General features: G+C 42.1%; 1 protein-coding gene across 5 annotated transcripts in view; it reads right to left on the bottom strand.

The window, feature by feature from the left end:
- The window catches only part of SEMA6A (sema domain, transmembrane domain (TM), and cytoplasmic domain, (semaphorin) 6A), a 117,466-nt gene that overhangs the window by 17,343 nt on the left and 76,863 nt on the right, over positions 1 to 23,260 (bottom strand). For 3 of the 5 annotated variants that reach the window (XM_014957876.1, XM_014957877.1, XM_014957878.1), the window contains exons 12-19: positions 22,391 to 22,546; positions 20,817 to 20,993; positions 19,961 to 20,101; positions 19,785 to 19,865; positions 17,757 to 17,815; positions 15,923 to 15,943; positions 15,740 to 15,790; positions 8,658 to 8,822 (exon numbers count right to left, since the gene is read on the bottom strand). In XM_014957876.1, coding sequence (XP_014813362.1) covers positions 8,658 to 8,822; positions 15,740 to 15,790; positions 15,923 to 15,943; positions 17,757 to 17,815; positions 19,785 to 19,865; positions 19,961 to 20,101; positions 20,817 to 20,993; positions 22,391 to 22,546 — 851 coding nt within the window. The remainder of the gene's footprint in view (positions 1 to 8,657; positions 8,823 to 15,739; positions 15,791 to 15,922; positions 15,944 to 17,756; positions 17,816 to 19,784; positions 19,866 to 19,960; positions 20,102 to 20,816; positions 20,994 to 22,390; positions 22,547 to 23,260) is intronic. The other 2 variants (XM_014957879.1, XM_014957880.1) reach the window with 2 other exon arrangements.

Here is a 23,260-nt window from a genome sequence, read left to right on the forward strand (position 1 = left end):
TTTCCCTATCCTCTTTCTCAGTTACTGGCACAGAAAATCTTAGAACACATGACTAAAATCTAGCAAAAGTCATAGCAACAGTAATCGGATACCAAAGACAATAGTGTCTCACTAAATGACTATTAAAAAGCTCGAAGTAACACCTGCCTAAACACCTGACTAAACTAAGGATATTCATAGGAACGATGACTTTCCAAATGCGACATTTGTTATCTGTATTGAATGTTCAATAAAATTAACATCGCAAAATCTAAATTATGCCCTCTCCAAGCTTTTCTGTTTTAATTAACTGCGTGCTGTTAATTAGTAAGCAGCAGCCCATCCTGACATAAAGAATTAAGCTTGACTTTTTTACAATCCTAAAGAAAACTAAGGAGTAAAAGGAAAAGAGTCAATCAGAATCCTTCCTAGGTACTGTAAGGGATGTTGATACTATTCACTAGAAGGTTATCTATATAAGAATGTAGGTGGTGTTTTGTAGAGAGGCATGTAATTAAACAGTTCACAGTCTGCAGATCATATTAAAAGTGCTCTGAACCAGGACTGTCAACATTTAGCCTGCTGTAAAATTACTACAGGACAACTTGCCTATTAATTAATACAATTACTGAAACTAGGCATACCCTATATGCGAAAAATGAATTATTCAAATATCTTTAACAGCATATTGACATTTTAATTGTACACTGGCATTATCTTAACACCAAAAGGCACTTTACGTGTCTTTCAGCTACCAGATTTTCTGCTCTTGAATCCCTTCAAGTTTCAAAGCCGTTTCAGAAATCCTGATTTTAAAGGGTTAGGTTGCCCTCCCAATTCAGCATCCCTGCACGGCACAAGGTCCCCCTGTACACCACAAAAATGGAACTGGGTGTTACTCAACATCCTGTCCACCCTTTGCTATTTCCAGAGAGAGTGGTGGCTCTGTGGGGCCCCTACAGCGAATTCCCAGCCCCTGATAAATATGCCACTGCTACAAGGGTCAGGCAAGAGCACGAGGCAGTCTGCGTTCCTCCACCACGCTGTCCTCACCGGGTGACTGTGGATGAATGCAGCTGGGGATCTAGTCCACCACACAATAGCTCTAATGCCCCAAACCCTGAGCAGCTGCCTTGACAAATTACACGTGGCCTCTTTTATTGAAAAAGCAGATCAAGGTCCTGGGGCAATGACAGTTTTCCCCTGTTTTAGTAAGACAGGCTTCTACTGCTCAATGCAGCCTGGAAATGGATAGCCTGACTTCAAATCCATGCAGGCGAACAATTACAGGTCAAGGATACCTGCTGTTTCCTGCAGCCACATTTGACATTTGATGAGCTCTATTTTAAACATCACCCTTCTTTTATTTGTAGGATCCAATAATTTGGGGACAGTTGACAGTTTTCATAACCATGGGTTGCGCATTGGCAGAAGCTCTTCTATTACCAATGATGTCTTTTTTGGCTACTAAATAGCGAATGACTCTTGGTTCTCATCTTGTTACTCATGCTTCCACTTCGGTTGGTTAAGTCTGAAGTCTGTACTGTTAGTGAAATTTACAAACATTTTGATTTCTGAAAATTGTAAGTTTGTGTCAGTGCTGAAGTATGGGCATTTTTTCAGGTGTGGCACAGGCAGTTGGTGTGTGTTGGAATGTACCCCCTCCATTACTTTGATTTCCTCATCCTTGCCAATCTTTTGCAGTGAAAACTGTTCCTCTCCTTGCACTTTGCGAACATTACTATAGAAAATCTGTGATTAAATGAGCTGGGGCTTTTCACGTAAGGTTTGAAATGAAGATTTAGTCACAAGAAAGACACACTAAATCACTGCCCTGTATTCAATTACAATCCCCATTTTTTATTAAAATTGGCTTAAAGATGTGGCCCTGCTCAGGGACTTAATTTCTGACATCTTTTCTGTATACCTTGTCTCCTCTCTGTCTCTTTGCTCTTGTTCTCATAGAAACTTACAAAAACATAATGGAAAGCAAGTTTGAAGAAAGTCTGTTGTCATAAACATCCTTCCAGCACTCTTCTTTCATCAATTTTATATACAATTTCCATTTTATTAATTAGCATCTAGTTTTCTGCTGCCACTGTTTGAACTTGAGTATGCAATCTGAGATGACTAGCTGTCTCTAGCCCTGGGAACAGACCGCTTGTAGCTGCAAGACAGAACAGAGGAAGGATCGGTGTCATTCCTCTGGACAAGTCTGGGGTGTTCCCTTAATCCTGGCTGCGCAGCCCTCTGGTGCATGTTACGGGATACCAGCCACTCCAGCATGGTCAGTCTCCTGGCACGTTTGATAATTATTAGCCTGGGCTGGTGACACAGGCGTTTGGCCGTTAAAACACTGCTGAGAAATTTGTCCCATTTAACTGCTAACAATGGCTTTCTGGTATTTATCTGGTACAGAGCTAAAATGGTGCTCAACAGCAGGTTTGCTGTGATTAGTCTCTGACACATTCAGGTCCTGGACAAGTTGCTCATTAGAGCCATTCTAGACACATATAGGATTGTTTGTTTGTTTGAGAAAAGAAAAAAAAATATTTTTTTTGTCTTTTGTTCAAGCAATGAGTATAGGTGACGAACGAAAATAATCCCCCCCTCTAGAAACAGGGATGCTTACAGTAAGCTGATGCTAATTTACTTAGCGTTTTAGAAAAAAAAAAAATCTATAGGGCTTTGTTTAGCATAGACTCATCCAACCAACCCCTGTTTAAATCCTAATGGGAAAAGTAAGTAGGTTTCAATCTAGATGTGGATCTATAAAAGTTTAAACGGACTAAGTCCCGTGTCATCTTGTCTTGTGTAGGTGAAATCCCTTTTGTGCAGCACTACAGCTCCAAGTAACCACACCTCTCACTTCAAATCTCAGCCAAATGCTACAGAATCATAGACAGAATCAGGGCAAATTCCCTACTCCCTTTCTCACAGCACTCTTTTACCAGACTGTGGGCAAAACAACTGAAAAGTATATTAAGCAAAGGATCCAGTCTGATTCGATCTTCATTGTTTCCTCAGCACTTGAAAGTGTGAGTGAACTAAAAAGTACTTGCAATCTGCTGTATGTTTGTGTGCACAATGATTTGAGACACTGGAAAGAAAAGCAATGTAGCTTCCTCCCAGGCACACATCTTTGAATTTATTGCTCTTCACAAGCCCCCCCGCACCCCGGCTGAACTGACTATGGTGCAACTCCTTCTCCCATTAGCCTAACACTTTTTTTTAGGATCAGTCAACTCATTCTGACAATGCCAGGACGATGACATGGATCAGAATATTTGCTTCACCTTGAAAATCCAAGCCCTCCCCCTCAGATCTGCAAACATAGACTCAAAGGATAAGTTCTGACAAATTTTGTGTCACAATCCGCTCCTGAATTATTACAGAATGCCAGCAAGATAATAACAACTTCTCCCTGCTTCCTCTGATAAAAAATGCTTTGAATGCTTTAGATCCTTGCATATATTAGCCTATAACAATATTTCTATGTAAAAAACATACTCAGTTAATGTACTTCCTGGTGCAAAACTCATCCCTCCCATGAAGAACACCAGTTGTTTAATTTATGCAAAAAAAGAGTCCAAAGCTTTGCTTTGCCACAGATTTTTTTTTTCTCTCTTGTTTCATGTCTACTTGTAAAGTATCTTGTTAAATCAGCACTTTACATTCTTTATCATAACTGTACCTGAAGTTTCATATAATTCTGTCTCACTGCAGCAGAATCTGCCTGAACATTTGCAGACTCTCTGGAGACAAGCATTGTCAGCACTTGGCAAATCTTTCAAGTAGCGATAATCACAGTAAAATTTAGTAACACTGCCACTTGTGTACAATATGAAATATCTTCTGGAGTCAGATTTTGAAATGAACAGCCCTTGGGCTTCCCAGTCGCACAGCCCTCTCCGAGCAGTGGAGCTGACTTGCTAATGATGTCTAATTCTGTACCAGACGAAGGGCTGCAGTTATTATTAACAATAATATAGATTCTACAATCTATAAAATAAGAGGTGGTACCAGATATTGTATCTACAGGAGCATTCTTGACATCCAAATACACCAGCAATGCTGTAAACTGTGTCCATCACATCCCGTTTCTAATCAGCTTTTTACCATTGTTACATGGATATCGACAAAAGGCTTGTTAAGGAAAAGAGATACCACCTCATAATCTTCACTTAATGAGCGTTGAGACAAGTAAGAATACAAACATTAAGGCTGCTAACAGCAACGCTACACTTCCATCATTCAGTGCCCACCTCAGCCACGTCCACCTGAATGCTGCGGAGAAGAAGCTGTAGCAGAACCACGAAATCGTAAGCTCAATTTGCAACCAATTTATCAAAACTGTGATTAAAAGGCAGGCTCCAGGCATTTAGGGAGCAAGTGACAAAACTGAGCAACTGGCTGCATTTGTGCTAATGAACCCAGGACTTGAAAAGCATGAGGCATTTCTGAAGGGAGGCAGGAAGGACAGGAGGCAGCAGAGAAGGGCAGCAGGGTAATGAGGGGCAAGGCCAGCTACTCCTGAAGAAAATCACTTTGTTTTCTTCACATAGGCCTCTCTATGAGCATATGTGTCTACTCCCCCCTTCGTTAGTAGGACGACTACAGAGAGACACAGCACTACGGCACTACTGGGGTGTAGAGGGTAAAGCCTTGGATTGCTCCACAGGAGGAGCTTCACGACTGCGGAGGGAGGGAGACCAAGTACAATGGCAGCAGGGGGGAAGGTTAGACAGTGAGGTTAGGGAAACTGTTTTGAAAAAGGTGAGAAACAGACAATTAAATTAACACCAAAACACAGCAAGAAAGGAAATAATACGTAAACATACTCCAGAACATGTTTTTTTTCTTTTTCTTTTCCTTTTTTTTTGTCTGGGGAAGAGATGGAGCGGAAGATGAAAGAGGGGTGCAGTTTGCCCAATCAGAGCTGATGTTTTGTTTTGTTTTGTTCTGTTTTGTTTTGTTTTACAATAAGAAGGGCAGATTGCTGAATGGCCAAAATGAAAATGCCAGTGGGATGGCAACGCATAGTTCCCACTCTATGGGTTGCACTACACATTTTCATCTTGGCAAGAAATGTGATGTAGCTCAGAAACAACAATCCCAGAGTATATTTAGCTACTAAAGCTGTGGCACACAAATGTCACATTCCCATGATTCAACCCTTTTAAAGAACCCCCTCTTCACGCCCCCACAGATATTCCCCAAGATGCCTGCACTGAATTAAAAGTGAAGCATATGGATGGATGTGACATCATCAAAGCACCCATGTTACAGAAAAGAAAGCAGCAAGTGGATTCTGTACAATTAGTACAATCAGTAAGAAGTCATTTGTGAGCACAAGAAAGAAAACACTGTCCAAAGGATTAGACACAACCAATGAAGAACAACACAAAGCACCTTGCAAAACAAAGAGAAAATGTTAAAAAAAAAGAGAATACTTTTTTTCTTTGTGAATGTGTGAAAGTAAAAGAAATCACAGCAAAAGTGAAAACAAAATCTTGATAAAAGGATAGTAAGTGTAATATTTTCTGATTTAATTTTGTGTAAGAACTCTTTCCATTGCCCTTTTAAAACAACAAATCAATAATTTTGGAGCCAACTGGCTCTGACTGGGCAAGGCAAGGAGTAACAACACACAAGTAGATGGTAATGGTAAACAACCATGCGGTCACCTCTGCCGCCATTGTTTTGATTGTGTGTAGACTGCTTCCAGCTTTGTCAATATTCATAATTAGGCACCAAAGAATGCATGATATTTAAATGACCCTGTCAAGTGCTAATAAGGCTCTTTGGTAACCATCACTCCCTGGGGAGGGAACTATTGAATGTAAGCCACCTCATCAGTCAGTGAATTGAAGCGAAAATGATTAGAATCCAACAGCTATACATTTATTAATATTTTCACTGCATGCTCTTCTGAAAGCTACTAGTGGCATGCAAGATGCTTTTAAGAGCTAGCTTTCCATCTATTAAGCATTGCTTCGCAGAAGATTTGTGAAGTATGGACCCACACATAACAAACAGTGCCATTAAAATGCATACACATCTCCGCATTCCTCAGGGTACAAAAAGGGCCAGATCTTCCACTATCAGTGGTTTCTGACACCACTCCCCTGTCTGACGCCAACAGGACCGTTGGGTTCAAGGCTTTCTTCCTTCCTTCCTCATCAAAGCTGCTTATCGACATCCCCTGCTCTCAGGGTGGAGAAGAGAAAGATACCACTTACTTTCAGAATGGGGAACACTGGATTTTTCAAGAAATCTTCTCTCACCTCACACATTTTGAATACCAGGTGTTACAAACAGACTAGCCTTATTTTTTTGGCTGTCAGCATTATCACTGATTTATTGCTGAGAGGAAAGGGGAGTGCTAGGTAAATCACATGCCATCTTCCGAAGGGCATTCAGGTTTATCTGCCTTCCCTTCTCTATAAAGGTGATACCCAGAAATCACTTTTCTGAATTGCCCTTCTACAGCTGAAGAGCAAGGTCTGAGGAATTATAAAAATGAGGACGATATCTCAAACTGCACTTAAGTAGGAATGAGGAATCTGAGCTTTTGTCAGTCCCTTGCACTCTAAGTTATGGTTTTGAGTTTTAGTATTGCAGCAGCTGCCTAAAATTTTCCACTGCTGAGGCTCAGCTGCTCATAGGTCTGCAGGGTGCAGAGAAGCTCTGTGCTTAACTCACATATAAGCCTGATCAGGTTTTAGAAATTCACTTTTTTGCTTTTGATTTGCAGTTATTCTCCCGAAACAGTTGTTCAAACAGGGTCCTCTTCTAAAACCCAGTTCAAGGAAGAGGAGCACATGGCAGTTTTTCCATTTTTTATAGGAAAAGCTAATTGCTGGGAGGTGGGAGACAAGTTTGCACCTCTGCCTGAGGGAATTCAAATCTTCATATTCCATTTCCTGCCATCAAGCCTAAAAGCCAAGGCTACTAGATTAATGTTTGCCATGGCATCTCAGGAAATTTTACTGCATCTGCTGCTTAATTTGACTGGCCTCCTCAGCTGGAAAAGAGCTTCAGGCTTTGTCTCTGCTGGGCCAACCAGGTGACACCCATTGCCTTCATGGCTAGGAACCATAAGGCTCTTTAAGGTCAACCCAGGGGAGTTCAGTGAGAAACCCAGGATACCCCAGGGCTGTGGGAGACACTGTGTAGCTGGGGCTGGTGTTAATAACAGGCACCAAGTTCACAGTCTGGATCCGGACTGTTGTCAGCTCTGCCGAAGGCTGTTCTGCAATGGTAACATGCTCATCAGCCCCTGCTGAAAGTCTCCTCAGCCAAGGCAGAGAATTCCAGATTCACTGGGTCAGACAGAAGGAATATGATTTAGTAACCTACTAGTTTGGACAGACAATGCAAAGCAGCAGGTCTGGCATGCCACTAGCTTCTCCAGGAACAGCTGATGCTTTTGTCTAATGAGTTTTTAATGTAAAATGCATGAACAATAGAGACTGGAATCCACATTTCAATTAATATTTTAAGTGTTTTATATCAAGTATTCATAGCAGAAAGGACTGGAGCTCATGTGTGTTCTTGCCCCTGGTGAGTGCCCTAACCACTCAGCAAGTGAGTTCTGCTCATACCCATCCTCCTTTTAGCCCACTGAGTACTTAATTAGTCCATACAGAGCGAAACATCTTCAACAGAGAAGAGATTGAAAGAAGTGATCTAAGAACACCCTGGAGAAGAATAACAAGGACTCAGATCTCTCTAGGCAGTGGAGCTATTTGAACTTAAGTCCCCTATTTACAAAGGAACCATTTTAACCTCTTTGAGACACAGATTAAAAGGAGCTGGGAGAATGATGGAGGGCCAAGACAGAATGAGGGGGCACTACCATCCTAACACAGCAGAAAAGCTTCTTCCTCTCTAAGCATGTTCAAGTGGCAAATTTAGGCAATTCTCTGCCAAACTCTCTTTATGTATAGCAAAGGGGGACTGGAGGCCAAAAAATAGGGCTGTCACTTCTATTAGACCCAATTGTTCTTCAGCAAAGGGCTGAACACTGAAGCAACACCTAAATCCCAGCCTTTTGGTGCCTTAAGAATGCAACACAGAATCTCTCCTCACCAGCAGTCACCTCCACATCTTTTAAAATACACTTATGACCTCCTCAGCTCCGACTCAAAGGTCTATGGGCAGGTCTCATTGAAGACAGCAGGACTTAGGCCCAGTGGCTAGAGCTGGTGTCAGCTTTACTTCAATGGTGAAACTAGTGCAGACCTTCAGTCTGTTGTTGAGAGGGAGCGAAATAACGTGAAAGTGGCCGAGATCTGCTGTGCTGCCTTGGGAATTCAGACAAAAAGGACCCTTAATAACAATGGGAAGCCATAGATCTTCCTCTGCCAGGGACCAGGGCAGATCAAGTTTAAAGAGAGCTAAATCCCCACTGTTTCCCTTCTTCCCGTACACATGCACAACACACTCTGCAGAGGCATACCCTTCTGTTTGTTTTGTGTGGTTTCCTCAGGCAGTGAATTATCTAGGACTGAGTCTGAGATTGGCTGTTTAGTTTCAGGCTTTATGATAAGCTTTTAATTATAGCACAGGAGTTTCATTACATGTTACTCTGAGCCAGCTGGAAGCAGTTACACTTTAGTCCTCCCTCCCCCCCCACCCCTCCTCACCACAGGACGTCATTTCCAAGGCCTTACCCTTCTTGTCTTGATGATTATGGGATGAAACTGCCACATATGGATCTGTATTTTCAGATGAACCCAGCGGATCCTTCCAATCCAGCATGCGTCCCCTAGCATCATAACCCTGTCGAGCGCGAGAGTCGGAAGTGGTGGTGCTTGGGACTAGGGAACTGGAGTGTCCTGTTTACATTATAAATACAGGTAGGGAAGACAAGTCTCATTAGTCACTTACCACGCTCCCTCAACCACGCTCAGGAACGCACGCACGGCTCTGCATCCGTGATGGGAGAACGTCTTGTCTTAGGCTGAGCAATGTGTTTCAAAAGTCCTTCAACGCACGGCCTCAGGGAAAGGGGGGACCTGAACCTCCCAGGTCAGGGTGTGAGGAGGTGCACGCACGCCTCGGGCTGCCAGCTCTCTGCTGTTGCTCAACAGAGCCAAATGAGGGTGAGCACACTTCATCTCAGTCAAGGGCTGGATTCGGTACATAGGCCTGAATGACACTGAAGTGTTGGCCCACGCTGCCTGGTCTTGGCTTCGTTAAAAAAACGATTTTAAAAACAATTTAAACCAGAAGAATTTCTGCTATGGCCGAAACTGAAGGGGAATGCCAGAAGAGCTACAAAACAATTGCATCAGTGGCTCTCTGCCTTATGCCCCCAGAGGAATGAAAGACTGCCCAGCACTGGCGTGCTTCACCCTCTGGATGGGAAACGTGCAAGGCCCGTCAGCTCCTTGCACCCCCTTGCACCCTCACCATCAGTCCCGTTTGAGCATCTGCCCAAAACTGCTCTAAGTGTGAAACCAGACAGAATTTCTGCTCAGGATGACAGTGAAGACAACGTCTTACTACATGGGTCTGCCCAAGAACCAGTGATGCCAGCAGCTGCTGGACAGAGGCCCCACATGCCTTTCTTCCATTACAACTTGCGTTGTCCTGAACAAGGCTGATGACCTCCTCCTCACCTATCAAATACATCCCAACAAACAGCATGTTCACAGGAGATGCCCCGCTGGAAACACCACACAACTTTAACAGCGGTTTGGCTGCGGCAGAGACACGTCTGTAGACTCATACATCCTTTGCAACTAGATCCTGAGGAGTATGTCAGCACCCAAAATGCTTGGAGTGCTTGGCTCCAACCTGCACTTCCCCGGGCTGCTCCATCACTCCTGGGCTGGGGACACCAAAACTCCACCCACACCACAACATTTTGACCTCAAAACCGCATACATCTCTGAAAGTTCCTTTATAGCGTATGCACCAAAGTGAATTATTTTAGCAGGGCTCAAGGAGCTCTGGGCCTGGTCAATGTGATGTGGTGTAACTGCATTTCCCCTTACGTGCTTTCTTGAAAGAGCCCATCAAAAGAGGGGTTTTTGAAACATGCGCCAATGCAAACTAACAAAATTGGACTGTTCACAGACAGAATGGCAGATAACACTTTCTCTTCAGACAACACTGGACAGACTGACAGCAGCCCTCCTGTTTAACAATCCAGCAAATTAATTTTCCTTCCTTAGATGTGAGTCTCCCTTGGAGAGGAGTCCAATCACCAGACTACAGACTGTCCCAGGTGGGACCCTCTCCCTGCTCCTTCCCTTGATGTTGTTTCGCTACCAAGAAAAATAATTTGATAGTCACTGGGGCGGAGATAGAGCAACATGAGGAGCCCAAATTTAAAGCCTTTTGGAGAAGTCACAGAAATGGGCAGGTAGAGACTGTGCTTCTCTAGTTTATTTAGACTGGACAAGCATAAAGCTTTCGGAAGCTGCATCTCAAAAAGGCTGTTTCAAAGGGCTCCTAAAGTCATCCAGCCCCAGCTCTTAGAAATGCAGAGAGAGCTGATGAACCTAGGTCCCCAATTCCACTCCAGCAATGAAAAAATCTAAATGTGGGCCACCAATGCTCCCAAGCTTTTTGATGCACCCATGTGTTCATTTTATCCAGCGCTTTCACCAGCTTCATTGTGTTTTGCTGACTGATGAAGTCAGCAAAAAAGCTGCAACTTCTTGTAAGATGCTATGATTTAAATAACTCCTACTCAATATTAATGGTCTTAGAGGAAGAAAATGTCTGTGTTGCTCCATATATTTTCAAGGAGCTCTTTTGATTTACTGTACAGGATTATATATGGCAGCACTTCGGGAGCATTTTGCATAGGACATGGACACAACTAACTCCTATAGTACTAATACGCTTAGCAAGGAAAATTGGTCAAATTTAGAGTGTCCTCACCATGAAGCCAACCTTCAGTTACTATGGCTGATCATTAACACTGTTTAGCTCTGTACCTCAGGTGAAGGCTTATACTGACAAGGGCACTGGATTATCTTTTACCTCTCGTGATAGGAAGTGTGGTTTCTCAGGTGTCTTTCTTTAACATGGTGAATTAGAGGTTGTATGTTGTTGAAGACAGAGCTTTTAATGTCACAAAAAGAGAAGCAAAACTTTATCCATTTTCTAAAAGATTTCTGTAAGCCACAGCATGGTTGGGAGCACTGGTAACACACAGTTAGATAGATTATGGACTCTGATCCAAATGTGCTGCCTGCTCCACAGTAGTCCTGCAGCAGGGCTGCTTGTTTCCAAAAGGACAGGTAGAGGTCCAGCAACTGAAAACACGTGCCCTCTTGAATTAAGAATACGCTGGAGTGTGAAAGCATTCACCCCTACACCATTTTACGCTTGTCAACTCCTGTGCTTATCCCCAAGAAATAAGAGAAATAACGGGACAGAGAACAGGCCAAGAAAATGGAAATTATGAGATTTCCATGTCTTCTTTTCCCTAAGGACTAAACCACAGTGCCAGCATTCATGGGGTTCCAGTCTCCAAGTTAATACCTCATTCAGCAACCACAATAATGTGTACAATATTTGGTCAGCCTACAAATAGTACTGCACTCAACATAAGAAAGCAATTAACCATAGCTTGATAAGGAGGTAAAAAAAGAAGAAAATTTTGCCACATAGCAATCGTATTTTATGCCTGTGTTTGATATGCATTTATATATCCATATCTCTGCCCAGACACTTGCACTTTAGGTGTGCTTAAAGGGGGAATTCTGAGGAAAAGCCGTAAGTATAGTTAAAGAAAAACATTTCTTCATACAGTAATCTAGAGGAAATACATGCCTAAGGGACACATATTTCTAGGAAAAAAAAATAAAATTTCCTGAACCATATGCTGCAAATACATAGAGAACTTCTTCGTAATGGAAAGCTAAGGCTTTGTGAAGTTATTAATGTGTACCAGATGGTCATTAGGTAGAGAAGGGTTTCACCTAAACGCAAGAAATCAGTCTATTCACTCTGATACTAACGTGTTAGTCTAATACACACTGAGAAACAACCTTCCACACCTAATCGAGATAAACTTTCTTCCACTTTATTTTGAGGAAGCAGGGCAGGAGCAGGTTAGACCTTAATATCCTGTCCCACTTGTCTTATAGCTGTACTCTGCAAACACACACTACCGGGCAGCGGCTGCTTCCGTAACCAGTATCGCTGTGTCCTGTAAGTGCCTGAATAGCCAGCCTCGCTGGGTGAATTTCACCTCTGAGCAGAGCAGCACCACAAATGTATGAGCTAGGTAAGTTTCTCCCATAAACAGAGAAAAGACTGAAGTGGCAGGCAACCCAGTCCCAGCCCTCTGACACACAGCCATTATTAAACCTTTACAATGTGCCGTATAGTTTGCAACACGTAGTGGGACTTTTTTTTTTTTTTCCTCATTACACCATTTTCACCCCTCTGACTGTGTAAATAGACTTTGCTGCAATTTAAAGAGGCTTTAGCACATCTGAGATGTGGCCAATACCTCTGTGTTAATATTGGTTAATACCTAAACATCTAAAAAGACAATTCTGCCTTTGTTTTAAAACAAAACATCTGAAAAAATGCAGACACAGTGCTTTTCAAACTTCTTTGTTTAAAGCAAACACGTAAAAATCAAAATAGACACACTTTAAAAAATCTGGTTTAGGTGCTTCCATTATTTGCAAAAACTTTCATTTGGAGTGCTGTAATCAAGTAACAGAAGGAGAGTAGAAGCACTTAGTGTCTACAGGCACGGATAATGATTCAGAAGGGCTGCACTTCTGTAACTATAGCTCGTTCTGAAGTGCACTTGTAAAATATAAGGAGGTTTTTTCAGGTTTAAAACAAAGACAGGGATTCAATACGTATTTGATAGTTGCTCTAATATGCACAAGTCATTAGGATCTCAGAGGTTAAGATGTCTGCACACTATCCTATTAACAGCTATAGCAACCTAATTAGACAATTAGAGGGAAAGGCTAAATCAATACTACAGAGGGAGAAAGGACTATGGCTAGGGGGTAAAGTAAGGGCCCAATTCACTAAGAATTGATGTTTCGAAAGGTAATTGAAGCTGCTTACAATTTTGCAGAGGAATCTAGCCTAATCTCCTTGTTTAAATATGTGGCTCTTGCATAATTTCTCTCTGACCTTCTGCAGCCAGACATTCAGCCTGCTATCTTCTCCTTGGGTGTCAAAAGGGATGCACTTGAATGCACCTGTGTGGACTTTGCACTTTACTTGTTTACAACTGATCATGTGAGACGGCCCTAGAAAAGGGAGCCCACCTGCCAAACTTAGAGGAGGCTGATGCCAAGAATACAAAGATTAAGGGCTTGGTTCTCCTTTCATTCACGTTGCTACGGAGTGGCAGTAAGTCTTTTGAAGTGAGCTGATTTATAGTGGAGTAAATCAAGGGAATCAGGCCTTAAGTCTTCTTTTGCAGCTGGAGTTTCAGATGCCTTTGGATATATTTAGCCCACTGGATCCATAAGCACCCTGAGCATTCGTTTGGTTGGTATTTTGGTATATTGCAGTGTTCTGAGGTTTAATCTATTATGAAACACCATTTACTTAGGCATTTAACTGTACTCAATAACATTGAAATTTACCATTTATAAAATTTTTGTTTTCTCAAGAAGAACAAGGCTCAGAGCACTCACTAAAATTAGCAAACGTAAGCATGTTTACTGAGACTAGTTTACTACCTCACGCTGGAATTTTTTACACTCCTCATGTGCAAGATCAATAGAGGTGACTAACATGTTTCCTTCCATATTTTGCCATGACAGGTGAAAAGAAAGACTGACTGCAATAATATGAGAATAAGTATTTTAACTAAGCCCATAAAAGGAAGAGCTGACTTGTCTACAGACCACGTTATCAGGATGTACCTGAGGAGGGTCAATGAAGTATCTGTGAAAGGCAGGAGATGAATGGGAACCATTGTTAATGTCGGGTCAGCATTTCTCCATAGCATCTGGCCATAGGATCTCACTTTAAGAGATGGGTTAATTCATGGCGTATGTTTTTGGGCTTAGCATGACTGGACAGTAAAATGGAGTTTGTTTTGTCACCTGTATTCTTTGGAACTGCAGCTTTTTTCAGTCTGCTGCTCATTTGAATCACCTTTCCGTTTTCTTGTTCAGACTGAAATATTAGCTTTTGCTGAAGTCCCTACTAATACGGTAGCTGACAGGACCCAGAACCACAGCCCCACAGCTGTAACTGTGCAGCCTACGAATGCACTTAGAAGCAGGAATCCTAGAACATTTCTGGCACATCAGCACTATGCTCAAGGCCATTTTCTTTATTTTTACATTCAGCAGTACAGATTTTATTACTACTGTTCTTTAATTACTGCTCTGTGCCTTGGAAATATAGCAATTTTCAAATGCAAGAAAGTACAAGCTGTATATGCAGATGAAACCATGAGTCTTCCATACATTATGAATTCTCAACTTGTTTTTGATTTTGTATATTCCCTTCACTGGTTTTCATTATCATACTTTCAAACAAGTTTCACCTGCACATTTTCCATTTCCTGGTAATAAACAACATGGGGATTTTAATTTTATTTTTACAAATGTTGAACAGTATTACTGTGCCTCCAGTTATTTATATTCCTCTGTACTGAGCTGTCATTGGTTCTGTTTTGTACCTACATATTTTGCAGGCACAAGATGAAAGGATCAATTAAATGTTCATTGCAACTGCACACTAAACTACATCTTGCTACATTCAGCCAAACATATGGTGAATTTGCCCTAGCTCTGATGAACTGCTAGTCTTGTACAGCCTGAAAGCAACTTCACAAGCAAGCCCCCACCCCACATGGAAATTTGCCATTGACTTCACTGGGAGCAATGCCACGCCTCCTCTTAGCTTGTGAGTACTTGTCTTTGTTCAGGACATTTACGAAGAGAAACTATTGCAATGTAAGTGTAGGTTTGGTTTGAATTTAAAGTGATTAGTTATTCTGCAATAATTCCTCAGGAAGACATTTATTCTGCACTCCAAGTACCAGCATAATCCACTTACAAATATACAGAACAAAGTGGTGGAAAGTACTGTGAGCACAGATTAACAGCTGCCTCATGGGAAACTGCTACTCTAGGCTTGCAGAAATACTTCTCTTCAGCTCAGGTCATTTAATTTGCTGTGTGAATCCCTTGGTTTTTTTACAGATCAGGCCTCATTCAAGCATTAAGATAGTGCAAGCATGTACATAAATGACTCACCCTAGAAGTGTCAGGAACCTTCAGGAATCAAGGCATACCCCAGTCTCAACTCACATGAGTAACAGGTTAATTTTCCTTATAAGAGATCTTTTGGTAACCCAGTGACAGTTCTGTTCCTTTTCCTAAGGTATCTCTGACTGGCTGCTGTAGCAGTCATGACACCAGCCTGGACGACTCGTGAGTGGGATGTGAGCTGCTATCTTGTTTTTCCTGGCGAACAGATAAGATGCATCACTGTACCCAAGTGTTGCTTTGTCTGAGTGTTCAGATGAAGCATGCTCTTAATCATGTCTGCTGGCATGCCGTTAAAATAGGCTATATCTGACTTTAATTCAATGGAGACAGTTTTGAGGGAAGACTAGAGAAGAGGGATTGAAAATCAAAAAGGTATGATTCAATCCTATTTGTGATTAGTGAATCAGGCCCTCAAAAACAAGACAAAACAAGGAAAAAAGGGTAACAGCTATTTGAGTACATGAACTACTAGCTAACACAAGGATCTGGGGAAAATTTTTAAAAAACACCCATAAACTGACCATACACTGTGTCGTAAGACATTTCATGATCAGGTGAAGCAGTTGAAATGTCTATGAACAAAATAAATTGGGAAGAAATATTAAATAAAACAAAAGTATGAAAATACTTAAAAGTTTAGTAAAAAGTGATTCCTCCAAAATGGATTTGCTGTCAGTAAATAATGAAACTAAGAACTTCCTTACCATTCAGGGCTACGAAGGAATCTGAAAGACAAATAACAGGGGAAAAATCATTATTTCTCTCTCGTTTTTTTTCTTTTTAATAGTTTGCTGCTAGCAACCTTTTATGCTTCAGCTGATATTTATAGCTATGTGATTAGCACCCTAAGGACCCAGACAAAACTAATATTCAGACATACCTGAAAACAATGTCTGGCTTTGAAAGTGTTCGTGACCAGCCCTGTGCAAGGGATACCAAGTGGGGAAGCCAGTTTCCTCTCTGCCATGGCTTTCTTTGCAAGATCAAGTCTTGACCTAATGCAAGGCACTAAGTGACGCAGCCAGCAATGGGAGTCAATGAGGACAAAACTCATATGACCCGAGACCACATGAAGGAATAAGATCAGCTGCATTAGCAAGGAGTGAAATCTACCCCTGTGCAGTGTCAAAGTTCAATACATCATTCAGGGCTACAGAGGGCTTTAAGCAGGGTAGGGGCTTTGTTGCTGTCTGCACAGGAGCAGATCTCTCTCCATGAGCACAATGTACTGTTTCTGAATAATTTCCTACCCTTCTTTTTTATTTAACTGATACCAGGTACGCTCCATTCCTGGAGAGCCCAAGGAGAGCAGAACTGGCTGAAAAGGCCAAAGTCTCACCAGCTGGGAACTGACCTGATTTTGGTGCTAAACCATTTTACAGGGAGCACAGAAGGGAATATACGTACACCTTCTTCAAAAAACTTAAGAGACAGCCTATGTAACCCTGTCTTAGGGCAGAGGCAGAGGGAGGTGTAGCTGAGATGAGGGGCATGCAGAGGCTGAAATCTTTGTACTCCCTTAAGCACAGTGATCACAGTAATAAATGGCTCTTGAACAAGGATGCACAAGGCATGAGAAGTTTCTGGTTTTCTCCAGAGCAGCTGGCCTGCACTGCATCCCACGGCACACTCCAGCCCTCTGTTATTTTGCTCTGAATTCCAAAAGTACTGACTCTCTCACTGTACATTACTTCCTCAGCTTCAGCAGTTCTATTGCATCTACAGGCATCAGTGCAAATTACACCAAAAAGAATGTGATTCTGGATTTCATAAGGTTTGTAAATAATATTTGGGGCTCAGAATTAAACCAACCTTGGCAAGAACATTTGGAATGAAAGCTCTCCTAAACACAGATGTTGGTATTCCTGAAGGCTGAGAAATCAGCATGTATTTCTTTGCATGCAGTGCAAGCTGTGTAAGCATTTTAAGCCCACTAGTGCAAAACATAAATGTTTAAAGATGTTGTTTAAGCTTCCAACTGATGCTGTCAGTACCTAAGTGTTACCATTAAAATTTCTTAGGCAGGGTCAGTAGTGCCTGACCCTTAATAGCAGTACATTGTACAACCTGTGTGTAAAATCCACTAAGATTCACAAACTAAGCAGTTCCCACTTGATCCAGATCCAGAGCTGAAGATATATTTCACTGTCTCCTTGTCCTGCATGGGAATGTTGTCCAAGTCACAGTCTACACCAAGAAACCAAGCTACTTCTGTACATAAACAACCCAACCACCATGGCTAATAAAGACAATGAACACCCAACTCATTATGCCATTGCTATAATCAATATCCTTTGGAAATGAAGTTTTCTCACTACATAACTGCTTTGAAGTCCAGTGTTCGTATAAATCACACCACTGGGCTATTAAGTACATTTAAACAACCGTTCCTCTTCTGAACCTGCATCATTAGCTGCTGTTGCTGTCCCTGTTGTGGCTTACATTGCTACAAAAGAATGCCCAACAGGTAATGGTGGTTTGTGGCATTCAGAAGGATGCTGTGACACATGGTAAATAGAGGGTAAAAGCTTTGCTTACTTTGGCAGTCACCCAGGCCATCTGTATTGCCATGTTCTATGTCCTGTTCAAATGCCAGTCTAAATAATAGAAAGAAACAAAACAGTATGAATAACAACAGTCACAGGCACTACCAGAAAGAAATTATCACATGTGCAACTGAAATAAAGCCCCATCGAGAAACCGGCCGTTTCTTCCGAACTACCACACAAAAGCTGAAAAATTGCAACGTAGACACTTGAGTTGTGTAATGATTTCTTGGCTTCTGATGATGCATTGTCTTTTTGTTATTACTTTTTTGAAATCCACTGCATGCCTCATTGTCAAGGGAGGCAAACAGATTCATACTTTTTAAACTGTTAACTCTATAATATATGATATTATCAGGAGCAATTATGATTCTATCTTAACTTGTCCATATAGTAGACAAGGTGTGCCGATACTTTGACATGGGTAGGAAGTGAACCCATTGGGTAGGTAATGTGCTAGGGGGAAAAACCCCTGCATTTCAGCAATCATTTAGGTACCGCAATGGATGAGGCTGCAGGGCATGAGCTCTAGTCCACAGAAGGCATTCCACTGAACTCAAGGGGCTTTACTGACAAACACTCCCAGGCTTTTCTAGCTGAAACAATCAGTTTACACTCCCAAAATCTGCGTGTGATTTTGGATAACTAGTGAAGCTGTTCTTCCAACTTCCAGTACAGTCAAAGATGAATAACAAGAACCTTGGAAAACCTCCAACACGAGCCCTTGTCTCCATTAGTTAGGATCCTGCCCTTGAAGCATAATGACCCTTGCAAGCACCTCATTCCCAACTCCATGTTCTAAAAACCCCTGCTCAAATGTTGCCTACTCCAAGAGGGCACCTAACATCTCTGCTTCCTGTTGGCTATCTTAGAAGTTCACCAGAAATCTTCACAGCTGATTTGGATCCCCTTCCTATGTGCTATTTGCTGGACAGAGAGTGACTTGCCTTGCTTGCCTCTGTACTACATCACTGCAAGCTGTGCTGCCTCTGTCTTGATGGATCTATTGATGAACATGGGAGCTGCTTTAAGAGTAAGGTACAGAAGTCCTCTACAACTTGCCATGGAAGTGCAAAAAGACTCAAGTGCTTTTGGATTGCTGAGAAAACCTGATATGGACACAAGTGCATTTTAACATTATTCTACCAAATGTCCAGTCAGGAACAGTCCAAGCTCTTGTAGTGAAGCATATACAGATAGATATATGTCTATAGCATTTGCAGTGGACAAAACAATTTCAATCGAAATAGCAAATTAAGAACAAGACATAAACACAGGGATGGTAACTCATCCTTTATATACTGAAGACCTGTACAGAAGCAGGCTTAAGTGGGGCTGGCTGTGAGGCTACCAAGGTTGTGTGATGTTGTGCTACACTTCCACCACGACCTTGAGGAAGTACCTCAGAGTGGGCAAGCATGAGGTGTGTCAGATGCAGCCAAGAAATGAGAGCTCTGAAGTGGGTCTGTTCCCTGCAAGGAGGCTTTAGTAACCACATTTAAACAAACCTTCACAGACTTTCATGATTATAAAATAATTAAATTCTACTGTTAAGCAAGGGGAGATCCAGCACTTCTCTGAATCTGCTTTAAGCTCTTACTGTGCTCTGTGATTCCTCTTAGTAATGCACAGTAAATTAGAAGGACTGGTTTTGTTTTCAGTGGACAAATTGCTTCAGTAATTTAATTTGGATTCTATTGCCTCTTTAATCAGCTGTGATGGCTCCAGTGTGGGCTGGTCCAGACATACCCATCCAGTTCCCTCCTTTCAATAACATGCGGACTTTAGTACAGCTCTTTCATTTTCTTCTTCCTCCTCCTTCAGCAGTTACCAATCAGCTGAGAGTTCACACCAAAAAAATTTGTGAGACATTTCAGAGGTGAATGCAAATAAGGCAGAAAACAAACACTTCCCACATTTTTCCTTCCCTAAGAGGCCCATGTTTCAAATTGCTCTGCCCAAGACGGCTTGGCGCCACCACCAGAGCTTCACGGCCCATCCAGCCAGAGCTCTTACTCACTTGGAGCCAAGGACCAGCTGCATGCATGCCCCGCTCTCCTTCATCCATCCGCAGTAGGGGTCCCTGGACGCTATGCAGGCCCTTGAGAAAGAAGAGCACAAGGTGGCATTCATGAGCATTCCCGCCTTCCCCATGCCTGGTGTGTAGGACTCTGACAGCCACCAGGAAACACGTACTTTTTGCATTTGCCATGACGCTCACAACGTCCCAGGGGAACCTTGATGACACAGGTGGAGAAGGCGACATACAGGGCGCTGCTGGGCTTGTCGAGCTGCATGCCCACAATGCGCTTGTCCTCCACGCCATCGTAGCTGCACCTGGTTAAAAAAAACCAAAAGTGAGATAAGGTTATAAATGAGTTCTGCTGGGAAGCCAGATGAAAACTTAATGATTCCTCACACTAAAAAAAAACAACAAAAACTTCCCACAAAAAAAAACCCAAGAAAGGTAGAATTGAAGGAAAAAGAACATACAATAGACACTAAAACCACTGATAAACATACAAGCGAATATTAAAAATGCATGGGACGGGAATAAGAAGTGGAGAGCGACGGCACACCAGACAAGCTTTCTGAGGGCCCTTCATTTTTTTGTGTTTATTCTTCTTGAGCACTCAAAGTAGCTGAAATTTCTGCATGATTATGGCCCACTTCAAAGCCCCCTTAGGCATATTTGAGGAAGGCTGAAATGCAGGAAATTTCCCTTTGAGAGCAGCTTGCTGGTTGTTGAGTTATTTGGAGAGGAGTCAGGGTTTTTTTTATGGGATTAGTAAATTAATCTTCCTTTGCAGAATTTCACTTTTAATTATCCATCAACTGCTGCATAGGATGGGCTATTTTCTACACATACTGAATAAAAAATATCTTATTGCAATGTAGAGACTGATAAGCAGACATCCCCTCCCCAAACAATTTAAAATTACTCAAAAACTTGGCTTCTTTAACCACTTCCCTTTTTGTAGGACAACCTACTCTCTGGGAAATTGGAAGTTCAAAGTCACCCATACATGAGTACAATGAATCTGATACACACTTTTCAGGATTGTAAACGTTCATCTCCTCCAGGAAAAGGCTGTCATTTAGGAAACCACTGTTTCCTGTCCGTGCCAAGAATTTCAGGATTATTCCCTTCTCTGATCCCAAGAAAACCACGGTGTAGTTCTGATATGGCCCAGCAGCAGAGTCCACAGCAATCTTGGTCAGGCGGTACCTACAATAACAATACAGCATTTTGCATCACTTGGGATTAGATTGTCATTTATTTTCTCACTTTTTCCACTTCAGAGGACTGCGTGGTAGCCTTCTAGCAACCATGTAACATATTTAAGCACTTTTCCTAGCTGAATAACCCTATAAGTCAACACAGACTGTACCAGTTTGGCTCCTCAAATGGTGGGGAATTTTTGTGTGTTTGTCTGCATGTCCATATGTCCAATAGCAAGCGGAAGTGTTTGACGAAAGCTGAAGGGGTGCTAAGAGTCTGAGGCCATTTAGGAATTATCCTTCCAATCAAAAGTGAGGTACTAGCCTGGTGACTTCTTCAGGCAGGGGAAGAAAATCAGCACAGTGATTTATTTATTTTTTTTAATTTCAAGCTCTGTCACATTAAAAGCAGTAATAATGGTAACTGATACACATTCAACTTTTTTGGCAGGAAAAGCTGTGCCAGTGCAATAGTGAGACACTAAACAGCATTTTACCTCACTAAAAATAATCACACAACCACCACTAAGAGAGTTCAATGCTGAGATAACACTGAACCTTGGGATGACACAATTTATTGATGGTTTGGTAGCAATTATCTGGTACTGGTGAACAAAGGAAAGCAGTCTGCAGAGCTTGCTGCTCTTGTCTTTGTCTGGAAGTACAGAACTTGACATAAAAGCCTGACAAAAGGTACATTAGTCATACCCTTCCAGTGTTAAGCACTGCCCGGCACAAAACTCTACCCTTGTATGGAGGAAGAGAGGAAAATATGGCAGAAATTAGTCACATTATTCTGTTCACAAGTGGAGGGTAGATAAGTAGTACAGTGACCACAGCAGAGAGTGGGAACGTATTTTGATAGGAAGGGGACGGTGTATTTGAGGCTTACTGATTTATGAGTCTTTGTTCAAATCTCTTCACTATTATTTTTCTTGTTGCCATAGAAAGGATACAGATTATGTGATTACTTCTGCCTGTGCACTTCTGTAAACATTAAAACATAGCAGTACGTATCCCGACAGACATCTCCATATCCTGTGAACATATCCTGGCAGACATGTTTGTATCCTGTGTACATATCCCTGGGCTGCCTGCTGATCCTTGCCCAAAGTTTTCTACAGAGCTGTCTCAAACACTGACCCATAAGCCGACAGGCGGGTCAACCTTCCCCCTCTGAGATGTGGTTTCAGCACAGCGTGGTTGGAAAGGAGTGAAGTTTTTTCCTATCTTGAAAGCTGCTGGGGGAGTTCTGCAGCATCTGCTCAGCACTGCCATCATTCCTAGCTGGATTCATGCCCAGCATACCAAGGATGTTTATGGAGTTTGAGAGTATTCTGAGCAAGACTATTAGCACAAATAGACAGCTACGATGAGGACAAGAGTCCACTTAGAGGTACATACCTGACCATTGTCCTCAGGAACCAGGGTCGATTGACAATGGACGGTACCGCCTCGTCCATCAGTGGATGTGTTTTGATGAAGTTCAGAGTATCATCTGGGAACTCGTTGGAGGTTGCATATTTTTCTAATGATGTAGAGCCAGCACAGCAACCAGGCCTAAATAAAACAAGAGGATAAAGCCAGAACAGTTATTTGGTGCCTAGTGCAAATCTCCTTTTGTAATGAGGCCCTCAGTGAAATCAGATGTTCATTACAAGGGTTTAAATGGAGGATTGAGAAGCCTGGTGGAACCTGTTCAGCCCCTCAAGGGAAAGCCTAAAATCCTGCTCTATCCTTCACTCAAAAGGACTTAACATGTCAGTTAAATGCACAAAGACATTTCTTCAGCAGGAGTATGACACACGGAGTTTGTAGTTCATCCACTCACATTGCGCATAACCCTGCATGTGTGCATTTGGCTTGATGCTGCCCACTGGCACAGCTGCTTTCTGATCTCTAACTTGTCTAGTTGACTGCTCTTTCCTGGAATTAAAGCAGTCCCTAACATATAGAAGGAAGTTGATCTTTTTTAGCATTTGTGAAAGGAAGCTGCTTACAGTCCTGTCTGATAGAATTATTGGAGAAACAACCCAGCAAGCACCCATGTAAACGTTGGTTTTACCCTTCTTTCACTTTGGATGAGATGATTCAAGTATGGCAGCACACTGAGGACTTTTACTGAAATGTTATCTAATCATTCTTTGACAGCTTAAATACAAATCTGCTCAACCTATTCCTAAAATCTACCCTGCTCCTCAGAAGTAACTTAACCTTCCTGCCTGGAGAGGTTATTGCTACACAGGAAGCAGCAAAATGCTTTGCCTGTTATTA

Source organism: Calidris pugnax, unplaced genomic scaffold, assembly GCF_001431845.1.
Source record: "Calidris pugnax isolate Ruff unplaced genomic scaffold, ASM143184v1 scaffold358, whole genome shotgun sequence".
In the NCBI taxonomy this organism is placed as follows: domain Eukaryota; kingdom Metazoa; phylum Chordata; class Aves; order Charadriiformes; family Scolopacidae; genus Calidris; species Calidris pugnax.